At 36.4% G+C, this 20,978-nt stretch overlaps 1 protein-coding gene across 23 annotated transcripts in view; it reads left to right on the top strand.

The window, feature by feature from the left end:
* The window catches only part of PAM (peptidylglycine alpha-amidating monooxygenase), a 149,605-nt gene that overhangs the window by 36,649 nt on the left and 91,978 nt on the right, over positions 1-20,978 (top strand). For all 23 annotated transcript variants that reach the window (XM_081053870.1, XM_081053864.1, XM_081053858.1 and 20 more), the window contains exon 4: positions 9,898-9,985. In XM_081053870.1, coding sequence (XP_080909996.1) covers positions 9,898-9,985 — 88 coding nt within the window. The remainder of the gene's footprint in view (positions 1-9,897; positions 9,986-20,978) is intronic.

Below are 20,978 nucleotides of genomic sequence, written 5' to 3'. Positions count from 1 at the left end.
AGCTTTAGCCTTTTTGTGGGTTGTCCCAGATTTTAGGTCTCAGGATGCCTTATTGATTAGACATGGTTGGAAATGAAGAGTTGTAAAGACCAATAATACTTTGTTTCTTCTTCTTTTTGTGTTTTAATTAAAGTTTATTGTGGTGACAATTGTTTATTCTTTTCTTAAGGCACTTTTATCATTTTATACATTCTGCTTTCATTATCTGTACCTTTAAAATTTTTGAATGCCAGCAGGATATGTGCCACAGGATATGGTAGGGACTCAATAATTGCTAGCTTAATACATGAATGAGCACTAAAAAAAGTGTTTTGTCTGTCTGGCCATTTTCTAAAGCAACATATGGAACAGTAGCCAATTTACTTTTTTGCCTTAAATGATACGCTTGTTGGAATATAAGGGAGTGAGTTTTTTTTAAGAAAAGCCCCTTGTTTATAAATTCAACAAAGTTTTAAGATTGTGCTGTGTGTCAGTTATTGGGCTAGGCAATGGGGATGTGAAGTATGTACAAATTCAAGGAAACCACAACCTGGCAGAATTCAAGAAGACAAGAATACAAATGTCAGAACTATGAAAAGCACTTTCTCTAAGTCAGATGGGAAAAAACAAGAACCATATGATTTCACTCATTTGTGGGATATAAAACAGAAAACAACAAATGAAAAAACAAAAGACTCATAGACACGGACCACAGTGTGGTAGTTAACAAAGAGGAAGGAGGGTGAAGGGAGGTAAAAGAGGGTAAAGGGGGTCAAATATACGGTGATGGAAGATAGATGATTTTGGGTAGTGAACACACAATGCCATATACAGATGATGTATGCTAGGGTTATACTTGAAACTTATGTAATCTTATTCACCAATGTCACCCCAATAAATTAAAAAAAATGTTTAAATGCACATGAAAAAATAAAAGGATTTTTTCCTTTTGCTTCTCAAATTTCTGGAAAAAAAAATCAAAAAAAGAACAGTACAATTCAGATTACTTATTAGGATTAAAATAAGCTCCTTGATGGTTTTAAAAGCCAAAATTGCGTTTGAATAATTCATAATTTTGGCTTTATGCTTGTGTGACTAATTAGGTAATGCAGATAAACATACTTCTTAATTTTGAGAAGACACCACAATTGTCAGGGAATTTATATGTGCATATGCCTGGCATATTTACATATGAGCATACGCAACACGTTTGATCTGTTTATTTGTCTGCAGTGGATTGTTAAATGTGAATTAAAGTAGGAGGTTGGGGAAATACTATTATGGAGATAAGTATAATTTTTATGTTTTGAACAAAATCGCAGCTTTCCCTCGAGCACTGCTTTTGTTTATTGTTTTAATAAGAAATCACGGAATTGGAATGGGTGAAAGTATGATAAAATCTGCATTTGACCATTGAACTGTGATGCTGTCTGAAAGGTGTTTTACAGACACTCAGAGGAATTGGCTCTGACAGGAGCCCACTCAGCCAAGAAATTTGACTGTCATCTTCATCCACTTCCTTTCCCTCACATGGATGACCAGTAAATAAATGTGTCTTTCCCTTACTGAATGATGGCAGGTCCCTATCTATCAAATTGCACTATACAAATGAGATAGAAGCCATCGAATATAAAAAGAGACAAAATTAATCTAATGATTCATTTGCTTTTTGTTTTCTTGGATGTGGAATACTTTCCACTGCAGAATTGCACAGTGAGACTTGAATATTTCCAAATGTGACCTTTCTTAAACAAAACTCACGTTAAGACAATGTTGGCATACTTCAAAAACTGCAGGAAACCCTAATCTTGATCATGTTTATGGGTTACTACATAGTGTGACTATAAAGATCAAGGTCTGGCTGGGTTACATTGCTCATATATCTACATTTTATGTGTTTACAGAAGTAAATAGAAATATGTGTGTGTGTGTGTGTGTACACATATGTGTAAGTCCCCACCCCCATGCAATCACTCTGTTACCTTTCTGCTTCCAATTAGTACTGCCTATCCTTTCCCTTCTCTCTCACCTAGGATTTTCTCCAACATGAATAGTGTAGTCTCTGCCTCCCACATAACCTTTGGGTATCTTCCAGCAGGCCCGCTAGTTCTGGTGTCTTGTTCTGGTTTCTTAGTGAAAGCTACTTGGAGAGACCTGAGACAACACAAATAAGACGAACTATACTGGAAGTCTTGGATGAGTGGATAGAACCTAATTTGTTTGGCCATAATCATGAAGGAGAAGTTGCTACTATGTACCCTGTCTCAGAGTATTTCTTGAATGTCCTCTATGTTTTGGTCACCCAAATACCCATGTTTCCAACATGACCCCCAACAAACCTTAGTTTTCTCAGGTAATAAAAAAGGAAGGAGAAGAGTAGGAACCATTTTATTATACTTTATAAAGCTGAGACTTAGGAATGTCTTTAATTAGATACATTTAGTGATTATTAAAAAAGTAACTGATGGATGTTAACTAGACTTATTGTAGTGATCATTTTACAATATATATAAATATTGAATCATTATGTCATACACCTGAAACTACTATAATGTTATATGTCAATTATATGTCAATTATATCTCCATAAATAAGTATATATACAAAAAATAACTGACCTGTTGGCATAGTTGTTTTAATGCAGCAGTGTCAAAATGCCACCATTACCCCATCCCTCAGTAAAACGGCCAATTCAGAAAGCCCAGATCTGAATCAGAATTGATGTGTCAATGTCTTTCAGTGGCAAGGGGTTCCTGGCATTTGGGCAGTCATTCTGAAGTAGCCATTTCAGTTATTTCAGTAGAGACGACTTCTGTGGCCAAGTCTATGAAGATAAGTATGAATTTTTCTAGTCAGAGAAAATTTCATGAGAGAGAGGCAAGATTTGATCAGAATATGGTCTATTATGGTCTGCAGAGAGGAGGGGAATATTCCGGTGTACATCAGTATGAACAATGAAGGAGAACACGGTGCAAGTGAGAGTCTCACTGCTTGCTGGCTGCATGGCCATGGACAAGTTACTTGGCCTCTCTTTCCTGAGGCTCATCTGTGTGATGGGAAAAGGACCAGGCTCACAGGGCCATGGTGAGAAGTGAATAATCCTGGCGCAGGATAAGCCCTCATAAATGTTAGTGGTTCTGGCTATTGCGTGAGGAGGGCTGCCTATTCGAGTGCAGAGTGGAAGCTGGGCTTTGTCACGATGGAAATGTGGTAGGCTAGGAGGCTGGTGCAATATGATGCAGGACCTGAAAAGGCAAGAAGGAGTATGTGGCTTCGTTCTGGAGGAAATCAACAAGGGACTGTTACAGGAGTGGCATTACAAAAACCATGGCCCTATGAAACGTATGCTATTTTATTTTGCAAAGCCTGGCTGACAGTGTATTTATTGATTATTTAGTTGGTTCTGGCATATACCAAAAGCTCAGTTTTAAAAGGTATATCATCTAGTTTAATTCTTTTTTTGTGATGAAATTCCTTTATTTAGAGGTTATGATTATTTCATTTTTAATTTGTGTTCAATTTATAGGCTTGCTCAGGTGTCTTATGTCTTGGTTAATGTGGCAACGGCAGCTTCGAGACCTTGTAAACCACTATAAGGATCCTTTTTGGATTGTACATCATTGTCTGTGCTAGTGAGAGTTAACGGCAATTTCTCTGTTGAACAACCTGATTAAAAATGTTCAAGCAGGAGGTCTTTATTTTAGTGTAGAATTGCTTTATGGTTGTGCGGGAAGCTGGCAGAAGATGACATAATATGCTGTTGCTGTGGGTTTTTAAAACACGCTGCCAAATGGACTATACGGCTGTGAGCTTTACATTTTTCTGAACATTTTGGCTCAACTACAAGATTATGAACATTAAGGTTGATCATATCCTACACTTAAATTATAATTTAGAGCACTCTCGTTAGTTCCTATGAATGGTTTTTGAAGTATAATCCTTATGTTTCAGAAATAAAGAAATGTTTATGGGAGTGATATTAAGGTTTGGGGCCCTGTATTTTTTTTTATTTAATTATGACAACTCTTTTACATTATTGTTTGTTGAACCTAATACCTCTTTATTCTCTCAATGTTTAACATGGCTTGAAAGCTCTAGCAATATTAGAATACTGACTCTGTCACAGACATGAACATAATCACCAGAGGCTGCACATACACCTGCTTCAGACCTCAGCCCTAAAACAATTTTAGGTGATATAGCTAAAACTGCATCATGTAATGCAGAGGTCCAGTGATCTCTTTTAATAAGACAATTCTAAAGGCTCAACTAATTTTTACCTTCAGAAAACTCCTTTTATACACTTCTTCGTAAGGAAACCTTGTTTTTCATATTTGCCCTATACCTTTAAAAGAGCCATGTGGTCCAAGTTCACTAAGATGAGGTTACTGAACTCTAAGTATGCTCATATATCACAATACATTCAGCCACTGAAAATGATGATTGTAGTCAGTCACTTGTGACTAACCAAGTCAACTTTTTAAAGATACACTTGCCTTGAATGACCTCTGAAGATTTAAATGAGATTTTTGTTGTTGTTTTGTTTTGTTGTTTTAAATGAGATGTTGATAAGGGAAGAGGCAGGACTGGTCCAGGACTGACCCTGGTTACCCGTATTTTGACCAAGCACCCTAGGCAATACTAGTAATGCACAGAATCAAGTGAAAAGTACAATTGACAAAAGTTGTTTAGTAACATGTGAAAATATCCACAATGTACAAAATAAATTGTTTATTGTGTATAATATGATTCCACTGGGAGGAAAAAAGAAAGTTAACATTAATTATCTCTAATAATATATACAGACAACAATTCTGGAGATCCACACTTGCATTTGTAAATCAGTTCTTTTTTTATTTAATGGGTTACTTATCTATAGTCTTTCTCTGCTGTAGTCTATAGTGTTTCTCTACTGCATATTTTTAGCCTAAAAGGGTGTTCCTCCCTTTAGGGTTGGTTAAATGTACGTGGTTATCTCCCTAATCATTCGTTCCTTTACTTGGCTGTGTGAGTTCTCTAAAGTCTTTCTACGTCCTGGGTCTGGCAGATACATCAAAATTTGACATGCAGACCTGGATATTCATTTGGAAAGGAAATATAGAGAAAAAGCCAAGTGCTAAATGAAATTCTCTCCTAGGTCACAATCGTAGTGTATTTTATGGCCCTGATAGTAGTCTGATGTTAGTTAAAAGAGGCCATAAATCCCCAACAACCTCATGCAGTTAGAACAAATTTTGCTTAGAACTCCAGAAAGTAGGCCTAGTTATCTTTTTGCTCAATATGTTACCCATACACATGCTCTCAGGTCTTTCATTTCAGGTGGCATTATCATTTGAGAAACCCTTCAAGCTATGCACTTTCAGTGCCATCATATTTCCTTTAATTAATATGCGTGAGTCACTGTTTCTGGAGTCTCAGTCCTTCGGAAGTATTTGGGTCGCGGGACTTACTTGCCTACAAATTTTTCCCTGGTCTTACACATCAGGCAATCTGAACTGTTAACATCCATTGAGACTGAAGTACCATTTCCACTTCGGCAGCTGTCATCTTGTTATTGAGTTAGAAGAGGCGGTAGCACTTTTAATCTTATCAGTTATAACATTCCCTTGCGTGCTCACAAGGCTGTGTTTTTGCCTGTTTGTCACCATCCCAAGGCCGCCTGTGTTTATTCCGCCTGTCAGAATCACACACTTAAATGCAGTTATTTTTATTATTATCCTCTAGCTGTCTTCTCCTTAGATCCTTTATTTCTTTGGTATATGGTGGGAGAAATAGAACAAAGGGAGGATTTCTTTTAAGGTGTGATTTTAAAATATTTTCCCGTATTCTGTTTTGTGTAGTGTTGAAATCTCCAACCTACTCATATGTACATACATCTTGTGCTCAGTGGACCTCATTATTATTTACTAAGTGGTGGGGTCTTGTTTTGCACAACCAGGCACAATAAGTGGGAATGCAGCAAACCCAGGAAATGAACCCACCACCCAGCCTTTTCCCAACTGACCCCTCCCCACCGCTGGTAGCAAACCCTTCAATGAAATTGTCCAAGTCCTACTTTATTTTATGGCAACTGTTTGTTTTAGATTTACATTTTGATAAGATATTCTTTTTGCTGGAGGTATTTTTCATTTCAACTTGCAATGAATTATACTTTGAACTGTAATAATGTAAATACTTCAATATACTCTTTCTTTAAGATATAAAAATGTTGGTTAGTTGCTTGTTTTCACTCTGTACCAATAATTAGCATTGAAATTAGATCTTGAGTTTCTGAAGGAATGTATGAGTCAGTGAGAGTATGTTTTTCTGAGAGGGAACTCTGGGGAATTTTCTTTTACTACCACTTAAAGATATTTATTTGTTTTCGTGGGGAGAGGAAGAAACTTTGCTCTACCCTCAAGGTTCTTTGGGCTGGTCTAACAATCAAATAGAAAGAGAAAATAACCAAATTTAATTATATACATATAGATGGGAACTCCACATCCACAAGAGTCCAAGACCCTCCATATTAATACATGAGAGATGCAGAAACAGAAAGGGAAAGTAAGGTATATAAGACATTCTGAGCTAGAACCTTGGGGCTTCTCAAGGTCATTGCAGGTAGAACATATGTTCAGTAATTATTAGTTTGCCCTGCCATATAGTTAGGTAAAAAGTCACTTCTGGTTTCAACTCATCATGTGCCAGGCTCCTAATTTAAATTCTTCTAGATAGTTAAGGGGAGAGAGCAGAAATTTCTCTTGAGTCCACAGGGTTTCAGTTATCTCTAGCTCAAAATAATCCACATACCACTGAGGCACATCTTGGCTGGTGGGGTGTGCCTGGATCCGAACTCCTACATTTCTTATTATAGAAACTAAAATTAAACACGTAGCTAGTACGAGTTCAGAGTGGAACAAATAAGTGGCTCTTAAAATAGTATGTCTGAAGGAGGAAAAAAAGTCAAAAAATGGCTAGAGAAGTTATACTCTGAATAAGTTTTGCCCTTTACAAAAGACAATTAGAAAATCCTCTTGCATACGCAGGGACCCAGGCAATGCATTTAGCTTTCCTTTCACGTGAAAAGCCACAAAGGTTGTATGTTGTTGTCTTCAAGATTTATTCTTCTCTCAACATGTCTCCTCTCTGTCCTTACCTGAGTCTTTTGCTTATTAAGATTTTATTTTATAAATTTAATGATAACCCACTTTTTCTAAAATGTTGTTTGCCTTGTTTTATAGCAGTTACACACAGTGCATTAATAGAAAAACGACACTGTTGGGGTCCCCTGCACAGATCTTGATGGCTCAAGGCTTTATCTAAAACTTGCCCTGAGCCTTTTCTGTGGCTCTTACTTTCACCTTTCATGCTTTTGTCCACCCTTTTGCCTCCACAGTTCAATTTTTGAATGATTACCAAGTATGTAATTCTCTGACCTCTTTCTTGAACAAGAATCACATAATTCCAATATTATACTGGGTATGTCCACCTGGATTTTTAGATAACACCTCAGACTCATCCAACAGATTTTTTTAAGTTAAATTTAGTAGGGTGACATTGGTTAATAACATATAATTTCTGGGTGTACAGCGTTGTAATTCGATACCTGTGTACTCTATTGCATACTCCCCACTCGAAGTCTAGTCTCCTTCTGTTACTGCTGTTTGACCCTCTTTACCCCCTCTGACTGACCTCTACCCACTTCCCCTCTGGTAACCACCATTCTGTTGTCTGTATCTATGAGTTTGTTTTGTTAGTTTGCTACTTTTTGTTTTATATTCCATATGTAAGTGAAATCATGCAGTTTTTGTTCTTTTCTATGTGACTTATTTCATTTTATAGTGCTCTCAAGCTCTATCCATGTTGTCACAACGGCAATATTTCATCATTTTTATGACTGAGTAGTATTTCATTGTATGTGGTGTGTGTGTGTGTGTGTGTGTACCACCTCTACTTTATCCAGTCATCTGTCAATGGTTGCTTAGGTTGTTTCCATGTCTTGGCTATTGTGAATAATGCTGCAGCACACGTAGGGATACATATGTCTTTATGAATTTAATTCTTGATAAAACACACTTGGCCATGTTAGTTCAATACAAATATTCCCAGAATGATTCTATTTTAGGAAATCTGTGAATATAATTCACCCATAATAGAATCTACAGGAGATGGGAACCATATAATCATCTATATATGAGGTTCTGCAAAAGCAGCGGAAGCAGCCTCTCATTTGACAAACCCCTTATGGATTGGCAGAGAGATACGGATATTAAAAAAAAAAAAAAAAGACGGAGATGTGGGTACAGTCAGACCAAAAAGTTATAGATGTCCACAGAGTGATATAAGCCACTTGACAAAAATGAACATGAGATAACAAATTGTATCGCATGCCAAAATAAATTTTAAGTGAATAAAAGAAATAAAGGCCAGATACTCCCATCTGAGGGCTTTTTCAATTTTCCAACTGCCATGACTGATCCTCTGAGAGGATTCTGGAAGGGAGGAAGGAAATCCTGCACTCAACTTGAGAGTGAGTCTATGGAGACAGAATCCTTCTTCTTCCTTCTCTTTCTCTTGCTAACAAACTAAGGCTTGATAACAATATTATTTTCTATGACTTGTGAACTGTTGTAACTTCCAATTGATTTTTTCCTTCCAAGTAGCTTCTTCAATCTCCTAGGCTTACCGTGTTCTTTCGTAATAGAATACGAAGCCCCAGGTTACATCAAGTCCATTTTCCATCCATTCTCTGTTAGTTTTTTAAATGTTGGTATGAAAAATCTCAAGATGTGACTTTTAGGCTCTAAATTCTTATTTTTCAGTGCAGTAAATGAAAGGCTTTATATTTTCCCTGAAAGTTGAGACAAGATATTTCATAGTAGGTGCCCTGTGTTTTGTGATCACCACACTTTGCTAGTCACGGTGCTGTAGTTTGATGTAGAACAGTTTTTATTTTATAAAAACTCATGTCTCAGATGCATATTTTAGCAATAAATGGTGCTTTATTAATTTTATCAAACAAACAAAAAGAGCTAAAAGATGCATTTTTACATACATTTGAGACTTAAGGTCGTTTTAGGCTACTCAGCATTTTTAATGTGTAAAGGTGACTTGTAAACTGGCCCTTTGGATAGCATGTTGATTGCAGATGAAAGGGGATGAGCCAAACCCAAACCAGGAAAGGGGCTTATGCTCACTATTAATCATACGTGATAGTGTACTTATCTTTGATTTCTTTGTTTTACCTCTGAACTGATTTTTGTTTATTTTAACGTCTTTCCACCACTATTAATAGGAAAAAATGAGAAATGACATTGTGTAAGTTTCAGTATCCCTTTAATAAATGCACAGAGCTCATGTAGGGAAGTAACATTTTTGTGTTTTTGTAAAGATACATTTTACACTTTTCTAGTAAATTTATTTCTCTAGATCACATCCTACTGACTACTGTTATTTTAAGATGGTAGTAAATTTGTGTTATGAATTCTTTTGCTCATATTTTGACCACTCACTGTGACTTCTGTTTCAGTGCAGTGTTGTACAGTGTTATATGGTACTCAGCTCTCTACTGAAATCTGGAAGGAAATATATTGTGAATACATAGCCTGGCACTTTCAAGTTTATATCCACATAATGCTCTTATCACTTTAAAAGGGGATTTTTCATTAAAAAGTATATGTGGGTAAATGTGTGGTTTCAGCCTACTAATTATTATTTTCTCTTTTTATTACATAATAGTTTACTATTCTACTAAATTAAATTATCAAATCATACTTAATCTTCACGATTAAGACAGTTTATATAACCAGAGCATTCTAGCCTAAGAGCATCAAAACGTTTTTGTTATATAGCTATTCTATTGAACGTTGCAGTCTCTTGTGATATTTGTCACAGAATTAGAACTTGTATTCACATTCATATATTATTTTCTCTTATCAGTTGACTTCAAGCCTCGTGCCAGCATGGATACTGTCCATCACATGTTACTTTTTGGATGCAATATGCCTTCATCCACTGGAAGTTACTGGTAAGGGACAACGGACTCATAGTACAAAGGGGTGTAGAAAATGTGTATTTTTATAAGTACAGATTGTATCTGTACAAGTATTTTACAACTGATTAATCAATAGGCAGAATATTTCTTTTTTAGAAAAGAACATTGTTCTTTTGCATCAAACGGTTATCATGTTTTGATTATCATTGTTATTTAGTCTGCTTTGGAGCACATCCATCTGTCTTTGACACTGACTTAAAAAAATATGTCTGGGGGCTGGCCCGGCGGTTAGAGCTCCATGTTCCTAACGCCGAAGGCTGCTGGTTCAATTCCCACATGGGCCAATGGGCTCTCAACCACAAGGTTGCCAGTTCGATTCCTCGAATCCCGCAAGGGATGGTGGGCTGTGCCCCCTGCAACTAAGATTGAACATGGCACCTTGAGCTGAGCTGCCACTGAGCTCCCGGATGGCTCAGTTGCTTGGAGCACGTCCTCTCAACCACAAGGTTGCCGGTTCTACTCCCGCATGGCATGGTGGGCTGCGCCCCCTGCAACTAGCAACGGCAACTGGACCTGGAGCTGAGTTGTGCCCTCCACAACTAAGACTGAAAGGACAACTTGAAGCTGAACGGCACCCTCCACAACTAAGATTAAAAGGACAACAACTTGACTTGGAATAAAAATCCTGGAAGTACACACCGTTCCCCCAATAAGGTCCTGTTCCCCTTCCTCCCCCCCAAAAAAATATACATATATGTCTGTTGTCATAGGTAGTGTGTTAAAGTGCATAGAGCTTGAAAAGAAAGACAAAACATTTGGATAATGCATATTCTGATGTTTATATTTTTAAGTTCATGATCCAACCCAAATTGCACCACGGCTGTGTTCACTGCGTACTCTTTCATCCCAGACACCATGCTAGGTGATCTGTATACACCATTTCATTTTATCCTAACATCTCTGCAAAGCAGGTGTTACCATCCCAACTTTACAGACAAGGAGGAGCCTGAAGCTCAGATTCTGTAACCTACTCAAGGTGACAACAGCTGGTTAGTGTCAGACCAGGACTGAACCCCAGGTTGTCTGGTTTCAAACCCAAAGTTATTTCCATTTCACCATATTGTGTCCCATTTATCAAGTAACTGTTGCAGTTTTAGAATGTATTTTAATCACTGTGGTGAGTCTTAATATCATGTCACGAACAATCAATAGACATCTATTAAATGCTTGTTATATGCCAGAACTGCAGCAGGTGCTATGCGAGGTTCTAACATAAATAGATACGTTTTCTACCCCCAGAAGCTTACAGTGTAATTGTGGCTTGAGAGATTCCCTTTCATTTTGTTCTTTGGTGTTCATGAAAATCAGCGAACTTGAAAATAGCTGTGCTTTTTAAGCCTCATATTTTGCATCAAGAGCCAGAATCACTTAGAACAGAATGTCTAGTGTGTCTTTGCGTTGAGAAAGGATCTGTTTTGTGGTCCTGTTTCTGCGTAATCACATAGACTATAGACCTTTCTCTGTGCACCCTAATATTTATTAGGCTGATGCGAGGCACGCAACAACTGCTTTCTAGTCATTTTTATAATAAACAATTGTAATATGTATTTGGAACTGTTAAAAGCACAGATAAATTAGTGGAAATCTCCATGGACCAAGTACCATCGAAGCATTTGTTTAATAGGCTTCAGCGATTTGATGAAAGGGGTCCCATCACATAGGAACCCAACTCACATGACCAAGTTTATGTAAAAATGGAGTAGCAAATCAGTTAATACCCTTTGATAGCCACATTCCAGTTTTTGCTCTTCAGTAAATTTTTGTAAATAGAATTTTGAGATTAAAATATTATTCTCTGACAGCTTTTCTGAATCTGATTCAGCAAATCACATCTTTTGGATTCTATGTTTTAAAAATATTTCTTTTGAAATTAGCAAAAATTACCTTTGGGTTAAAATGAGCAAAAATAACTAGAAAGGATGTGCATTTTAAAAGCCTACTTTAGCTTCAGCTTGGTTGAAGAGAATGAGTGAAAAAATAGCACATCACTTAAATTTTATGGTTGTAATTAAGAAAAGTTATGTACAATGAACTAAGCCTAGCTCAGTGTTCTCATGTCAAAGAAATATCAGAGCAAACACATTATTTTGGCTCTTTAAAAATATTTATTGGGGCGACCGGATGGCTCAGTTGGTTAGAACGCAAGCTCTGAACAACAGAGTTGGTGGTTCCATTCCCACAGGGGCCGGTGAGCTGCACCCTCCACCATTAGATTGAAGACAATGAGCCGCTGCTGCGCTGCCAGAGGGGGGCGGCCAGATGGCTCAGGTGGTTACAGCTCGAGCTCTCAGCAACAAGGTTGCCACTGCACCCTCTGCAACTAAAGATAGAAACCGGCTACGGGACTTGGACCTGACCTGCGCCCTCCACAACGACTTAGAGCTGATGCGCCCTGGAGAAACACACTGTCCCCCAATATTCCCCAATTAAGTTTATTTTTAAAAAATTATTAATATTCTGTAGTATACTATTATGATATTAAGTCTGTAAAATGTTTTGTTTTACAGACTTCTATGTTGGGGAAAGGACTTCTCTGTTGGGGAAAGGGAATTCAAAGAAAAGTGTAAATGAAAGTAAAATCAGCAATTCTGAGTAAAATAACTGCTACACATTTTATTTTGCTAAAATTATTACTTAAAAGGCAACATAATAGAGTGAAAGAGTAGTGAACTAATTGGCTGGATTCCCTGGGTAGGTTGTCTATCCCATATGGGCTGGCCTTGGTTTTTTCATTTTATCAAGGGACTTTCACTAGATCATTTGTAGAACTCTTCTGTGCTCTGAAATTCCACAGTGCTATAAATATAAGTTGCATGCAAGTGCTGAGTCAGATTGGAAAGGCATTATTAGGAGTCGGAGATGTGCGCACTGGTTGAATCACCTCAAGCAGGTAGGCTACTGTATTTTGCCATTCAGTTGCATCGTTGAGTAATTAGAATTCTTAATGACATTATACCCATGCCATTTTAAACAGATTTTTAAAATCTACCTTGCAGCCCATATTCCTACTTAACCTATAGGTTTGTTATAATTGACTTTATAACCGTAAAACAAGGACAGTAATTGATGCTGCTATTCATCTTCTTTTTTAAATAATGTGGTGTTTTTTTTTTAGTTACAGGGTTTTTTTTTTAAACATTATTTTTAAATAATGTTGTTTTTTTTCAATTACAGTTTTCAGTTACAGACATATAATATTCTGTTAATTTCAGTACCAAATAGTGATTGGACATTTATATAAATTATAAAGTGATCACTCTGATAAACCTAATGCCTATCTGACACCATACATAGTTATTAAAATATTATTGACTATAGTCCCTATGCTGTACTTTACATCCCCATGATAATTTTGTAACTACCAATTTGTACTTCTTAATGCCTTTCCCCTTGTTCACCTACCCCTTCCCATCTGGTAACTGTCAAAATGTTCTCTTTATGAGTTTCTTTTTTGTTTGTTCATTTATTTTTGGTGTTTAGATTCCACATGTAAGTGAAATCATATCGCATTTGTCTTTTTTTATCTGATTTATTTCACTTAGCACAATACCCTCAAGGTCCATCCATGTTGTTTCATAGGCAAGATTTCATTCTTTTTTTATAGATTAGTAATATTCCATTGTATATATGTACCACCTCTTCTTTATTCATTCATCTATTGATGGACACTTTGGTTGCTTCCGTTTCTTGGCTATTGTGAATAGTGCTGCAATGAACATATGGATGCATGTGTCTTTTCAAATTAGTGTTTTGGGTTTCTTCAGATAAATACCCAGAAATGGGACTACTGCGTCCTTCTTTGTCTCTTGTTATGGTCTTTGTTTTAAAGTCTATTTTGTCTGGTATAAGTATTGCTACCCCAGCTTTTTTGTTGCTGTTTCCATTTTCATGAAATAGCTTTTTTCATTCCTTTACTTTCACTCTGTGTGTGTCTTTGGATTTGAAGTGAGTCTCTAATAGGCAGCGTATGTAAGGGTCTTATTTTCCTATGATCAGCCACCCTGTCTTTTGATTGGAGCATTTAATCTATTTACAGTTAAAGCAATTGCTGATAGATTTGTAGCTATTGCCATTTTATTGCTCATATTTTGATGTTTGGTTTTTTTCTTCACTGCTTGAAGTAGTCCCTTTAACATTTCTCGTAATACTGGTTTCATGGTGATGAACTTGTTGAGTTTTTTATTGTCTGGGATATTCATCTTCTTTTAACTAAGAAGTCTCTTTTAACTAAGCCCAAAGTGTTCATCTAACTTTTAAAAGTAGGAAAAAAAACAAGAAAACAAAACTATATATGGCATGTCTCCCATATTGAACCGATAACATATTATCTGTTCAATATGAAAACTGGGAGATATGCATTAAGTAAAACTGTTCATGTTTACTCTGACTTCTGCAATCTAGCCTTACTTTTCATTTCAAAATGGAATAAACTTTTATTCCCTAATATTTAGCAAAATCCATGCATCTTTAAAGTATTAGAGCTCACAGGATATTGCATGGGCTGAACTTCTCTGTCGCTTCACAAAACATCCTCTGCTCCCCACCCCCAGGGCCACATAGGCTCAGCTCTGGAGACAGCAGATGTCTCCCAGCTGCTTAGCCTCTTATCATCTCACCTGAATTATAATACTAATAATAAAAATCTATCAGTGTCAAAAGCTTGCATTATTTTTCTAAAATATTTAAGTCATGGAATTCATCACAGTCATTGTACACATGCAAACGTGTTCTTAATTTCTCTAAGATACAGACAGTATTTAAATGAAGATTTCCAAACTTGCATATATATTTTTTTAGTTATGATACCAATAATGGTTTTTGATGCTTAAGCATATCAAGAACTCATTCACACTCTCAGGGAAATCTTTATGGGACTACAAAGCTGTTTTAGCGAAAGAAGAAAAAACTAATGGGATATTTTAACACCAAAATGTCAAGCTCGGATTTCCTCTTTTTTTGTTCGTTAGCTAGGGTTTCCTCATTTTCATTTGAGTGTTCTAGTTTCATTCCCTGCAGGTTGGTACATAGGTCTGTGTCTCTAATAAACAAAACATTTTTCCTGTGACATTATGAAGTTAAAATTCCTCCCGTCTTCACACGGCACTTTTAATATGAGGCAAAGAGCTATTCGGATAGGGTTTCACTGTTGTGCTGCCCTCCGTTGCACTTTGTAATTGCTTCTTTTTCCTGTTCATTAAAATATATTTACAGTTACATTAAGTTTACATGAAAATAGTAGGCACAGCATGAAGCAGTTTTCATTATGTAGTCATTTTAATTTTATTTTTTTTCCTCTGCACATATTCCAGTCTTTTGTGTCTCATTCCAAATTAGCAGCTCACGCTGGTAATGTGTCTAGTTAATTATATACGTGTGCATTTAAATTGCATACATTGATGTGAACCTTTTAATATACTGTAGGGTGGTCCCTTTATAGTTAGAGTGTGCCTGATGCTCCATTCCGAATTAATATACCTCTGGAGGATGTGCATAAATAAGGACTAGCTGATGGAAAAGCGGCATCTCTGATGGCCTATGTAAAGAAGGCAGCAGTACTTGTCAGATATAACCCTCATACCTTCTTTCCCAGGCTTTTAAAGGAATTTAAACATCTAGGGACCAACGGAGTGTAATAGCACCAAGATTGGTGCAAAATAACAATAACATGATTTGTTGGACTGTATTTGTACTGACATACTTAATTCAATGGATAGTGTTTTAAGTTCCCCAGAGTTGTTGCCTGAATAGGAGCCCTAAGTAAGTAGGTGCTCTTTTGGGCTTTTTAGGGTCTTGAAGGGAAATGAGGTGATGAAAACTGAATCATTTAGATATAAAATTTTTATTATTGCTCTCCACTAAAAAATGGTAAATTTTAGGAACTCTTAGAAATTGAAATATTGCCTTTATCTATCCTATGAATAAATTCTCTACTTTTTATTTTTTAATCTAATCACTTTTTTAAAAAAATAATGAGTGGTTAGCTACAGAGAGTTTCAGGTTTTGAAAATTATAATTTTGTTCATATAATTTTGTTCATTATAATCATGTTCAAATGCCAGTTTTGTTTTGGCATGTGGAGTAATTCTGGAGCACTGTCTTTTTGTAATGTGAGATTGTATACATTTGTGCATCTTTATTCTGCAGAGCACAGGACTTAGGGCTTAAAGCAATTTATGACTATAAAAGATTGTGTGTTCACAATAGTCGGTGATTAAACTGAATGGGCTTCTGTGTGTCCTGCTGTGTAATTTGGCATGATCTTCTATGTTGAGCTAAAATTATGTGTGGCATTAGTAATTAATATTTGATTTGAAAACTATTTCTAATGACTCTATGACCAACTACTCTTCACACATCAAAAATGATTTCTACAGGTTACTTGATCTTTTTTATTAAAGAAGAATCCCAGCTGGTTGAATGAGGCTATTTCCAACTGTTCTAACTTGGAATCATTCTCTAGCTAAAGCAGTAGTGCTTTACTGTCATCTGAAGCTTTAGCTTAAATCCCTTTCAAATGCTTCTATTTATTAACCACCTGCTGTGTCTTTTTAAATGCCACTATCTCCACAGGGTTACCGATGCTAATGAGGGAAAGAGAAAATAGCTAAAACATATACATAAATACATAGAGATATACCTATCTATGTATACATATCTTCATATCTCTTTGTATATACCTGTATATGAGACACCTGCTTGGTTCCTCATTTGAATGACTATTTTTTTTAGGATCATGTTACTAAAGCTTTGTTGCCTCCATCGTGGTGATAAGGATTCTTTGGTTGAGAATGGTATTTGCATATGCTGTCCTTATGCACCCTCCCTATATCTTTGCTACCTGTCATCTGTATACTGTGTAGCAAGATTCACAGTCTATCTTTCACAATCCCCTCTTTGTTTCTGCCTTAACAGACTTTTAAAATTAAACATACATACAACATCCTTGTCAGTATAAATAAAAATGACACAATCTCCAAGATCTACCATTTTCCTTGTTCTAAGCACTGTAAAATGTGACTTTGAGTGCAGTAGCAAAGTTTAAACATACATTTTTGCTAGGCTAAAAATTAAGTTGTATTCATTTCCTTATTCTACTTTAATGTTATAATCAATTTGTATTATATTGCATATCAGGATAGTATAAAGGATCTTCGTTAAAATACACTTGGCATCTTGTTCTAATTTCTAGTCACTAATATTTCTTGGCTAATTTTTAGGTGCCTGGATTAAAGGTGTTGATAGGAGTTCCTTAGTTCCTAGTAGATTAATGTCAACTTTAGTAAAATAGAATGTCATGGTTGTAACCGTTTTGACAGTTTCAACAGAAACAATCATTACATAATTTTGAACCTTATTTTTCCCTCCTAAGACTAGTATTTATGTTGAACACAATAGCAATATTGTAGCAACAGTACTCTAACATTTAATGTACAGCCACAACTTTGAAATCAGAGCATCTTTGGTTCCCATCTCAGCTCTACTACTTAAATGTTGTAATAAACATTATTGAATTATGTAACCTGTACTGGGCTGTTTTCTAATCTGTAAAATGGGGATATTAATCCCACCTAATGAGACTATCATGAAGAGTGGGGGGATGTAAATAATGTGCTTTGCACAGTGCCTGGCAAATGGAAGTACTTAATAAATGGTACCTATTATCCTTACTCATTTTTATCAATAAATGCTAAATAAAATGTTAACCATCCACTTTGTGCCAAGTACTTTGTTAGTCATTGAGAGTTTGGTGTGGACAAAACAGACATACCCTCTGCTTTTATGGACTTTTTGCCTCTAAACTCATGGAGGGGTGGGGTATGGACATCATGACACTTGTTTTTCAGTCTGGTGCTTTTAATCACTGTTCTTGTTTAGTATTCCCATTCTGTATCTGGCTAGTTACTATGTTAATGCATACCCATTGCATTAAAATTCACATCGGATTTGTCTGAATTGGGAAATATGTCCTATGGGTTTATAGAGTAGTTAATGAGATTTGAGTACCTGACTCACTGGACACGATTTTGAAAGGTAAGGACATTCCACATGTACCATTGATTTTATGTTGTGTTTCTTAAAGAAACTCTCTAACTTTGGATTCATTTTCTTATGGTTCTCTTAGATACTTAATGCATTACAATTGGAATGTAAGGCCATATTAGACGTAACTTGAGGGCCTGACAAACCTTTTTTTTTTTTAATGTTTTTTAGCCGTAAGATGAAAGGAGTTATCGGTTCTAATCTTCCCTGAGTAACCTTGTACTTTAAATAGCCTTTAGCAGATACAACCAGAGGGTACTTTAACAGTCAGTCATGCTTTATTTGGATAATTCAAAATGACAGGCTAGCACTTTTCAGTTCTTGGCATAGTTTGAAAATATTCATGCCATCTGAATGGTTTCCCCATGGATTAGAGGTGAAAAGGTTCTACAGCAAAGGTTCAAGAATCCAGAATAGGTTTATTTTCAAATGTTAATTCTTATAATTTTTGCAATGAATCCTGAGAAACCGCAAGGGAGCTATGTGAATCTTCACAATTAATTGGCTTAATCTGGAGGAGCCTTTAAGAGAAGCTGCTATAAGAATAAGGAACCTGGTTGATGATGCCTGAAATTACAACACCATTGATCAAGGGTTACATTGCTTCTTAGCCTTAAAATTCTTCCTATTAACAAAGATAGTAAAAATCCTATTTTTATAGGTCCCTTTTAGGAAAGCCAAAATATGCAATATCAGCTTTATCCTCTGGGTCATTTTATGAGGAGAAAAATATGATGCTATTTTCATTTAAAATGGGAAATGGAAATCTGAAAATGAAAAGGGGCAGGAATTTTATCCCAATGCTCTTCACCACTCTCTTCTGTTATCCGTTATAAGATCTGTTTCTCCTGGCCTCTTGTTTTTCCTCTTCACTTAGTCCTCTCACTCATTAAGTTTTAGGATTAGTTTCGCTCTCTCAGTTCTTTCCAGTGAGTCAGTCTTTACTCAGTCTTGAGTTTAATACATTCTTTAAAAAAATCATAAAACAGGATTAAAAAAAAAATCAAACCAAAGTTTCCTTTTGAAGCGCTTCTTTTAGCAGACCTGATAAGAGAATTAAATATAAAATCATTGTCTCTTTGCGGATAAGTCAGAATAGCTTATTTTATGTAGAATTTGATTGTAGAATTGCATACACAAATTGCATCTTAGTTCAGATATGAAAGTAATCATCAAAGCTCATCTTTATGTAATATCATTCTCTGCCTATAAATCAGTCTCACGAATGTAGACAAAAGGAAGTGTGACAGCCAGAGCTTTGAATCATGGCTTGACTGTGTGATCTTTGGCAGTTACTTAAATTCTCTGAGCTTATTTAGCTTTAAAGTATAAGCTACTTGCAGTGTTCTTGTGAGAGTGAATGTAAGTTGATTTGGGGAAAATACCAGGCAAGTAATAATTCAAATTTGTTATTATTTAATATTTTAGTTAAACTTCTTAACTAAATTAAAAAATAACTATTATATTTGACAGTACAATAAAACGTAGGCCAATTCAGTTATTTAAGTGTTTGTGTATGAAAAGTTAAAAACATACTTAGACGTTAACTTCACCAATCATTTCTCGAATATTTGCTGAAGGCCAGCCAAGGATACCAGTGTTGGGAGTCCAGGGTGAAAGATATGACCCGACACCTCAAAGTGTGCCCAGCCTGGTTGAAGAGGAGATAATCTGGTAGTTAGGATGCGTGCTATGGTTAAAGAATGAAAGTTGGATGGGATAGGAATCAGAAAAAGCTTCCCTGAGGAGGAAAAGGTGAGTAGGACAAGTTTGTCAGGCAGAGAGTTGGGAAAAGGCTTTTCCAGGCAAAGGGAACAGTATCGGAGAGATTAGAAACTGGCAGCAGCTTGGCATGACTCAAAAGGGTTTTTTTCTGGAGATACAACAAAGTCCCAGATCATGAAAGACCTTATGCTACCATGTTTGGATTTTTTTGTGATCTTGTTTTGGGGAAGTATTTGAAAGATTTTGTGCCAGCAAGTAACGTAATCAAATATGTAGCTTAGAAAATTTTACTCAACCAGTTTTCTCTATTATATTTCATTCTGGTTCTTTCTGTTCATACACTGAATTGACTTCTGTATCAGAAGAAATAATTATCTTGTTTAACCTAAGCCTGTCATCACCTCGATGTTAGGCACGTGTATATTTATGATCTTTGTTGAAAGCTATGAAAATGGCCACCCAGATCTTTAAATTTTCGTAGCTGACGGCAGTGAGATACAAAGTTCATCACTTCTGACAATCTCATTTCTTAAACCATTATCACATGAGGCCACAATGGAAAATTTTGCTTTTGGCCACTCTCCAATACCCTAAGCCTTTTAACACACTTGGCAGAAGGAGGGTACAGACATTTTTCCAATTCACAAGTATCACATGGTAATGATCCTTCATCATAAGTATATTATTGTTCTTGACAGTGAACAGTGAGAAACCACTAGCTGGTGTGTTTTACATTGCACATTACCCAGGTTCTTTCTGCAGCCCGATTGGTAGAAGCAAGAATATTTGCTGAACATAACCTTAGTGGGATCTTCTGGCTCCTGGTCCCTCACCCCTTTATCAGACAGGTAACATTTGTCTGCACTTACTGCCTATCCTCTGACCCCATTATCGTCTCTAAGCAGGAAACATGTTAGGAGTCCTTTCCTTTGAGTATGAAGGTACTTCTTACCAGTGATTGTCTTATTTGTGACCTGGCTCTTCTTCAGGTTGCTAGCCCCAGCTTCTAACGTGTATAGGAAGCCACCATGGTCTGCCCTCTCTTCCCTTCAAGGCCATGGGCAGTGCACATTTTTTCGTATGTGTGCCACCCGCCTGCCCAAGAAGCTATGTTTGTTGTTGTCCTTGACAGTCCTCAAACCTTTCAGATCTGCCTAAATTCCTGACTTAGACCTTGCTTGGTGCCAATTTCCCAAAACAC

This window comes from Rhinolophus hipposideros (genome assembly GCF_964194185.1).
Source record: "Rhinolophus hipposideros genome assembly, chromosome: 7".
NCBI classification, from domain to species: Eukaryota; Metazoa; Chordata; class Mammalia; order Chiroptera; family Rhinolophidae; genus Rhinolophus; species Rhinolophus hipposideros.
The sequence above is the reverse complement of the archived record's forward strand: the minus strand, read 5'-3'. Positions and strand labels throughout refer to the sequence as shown.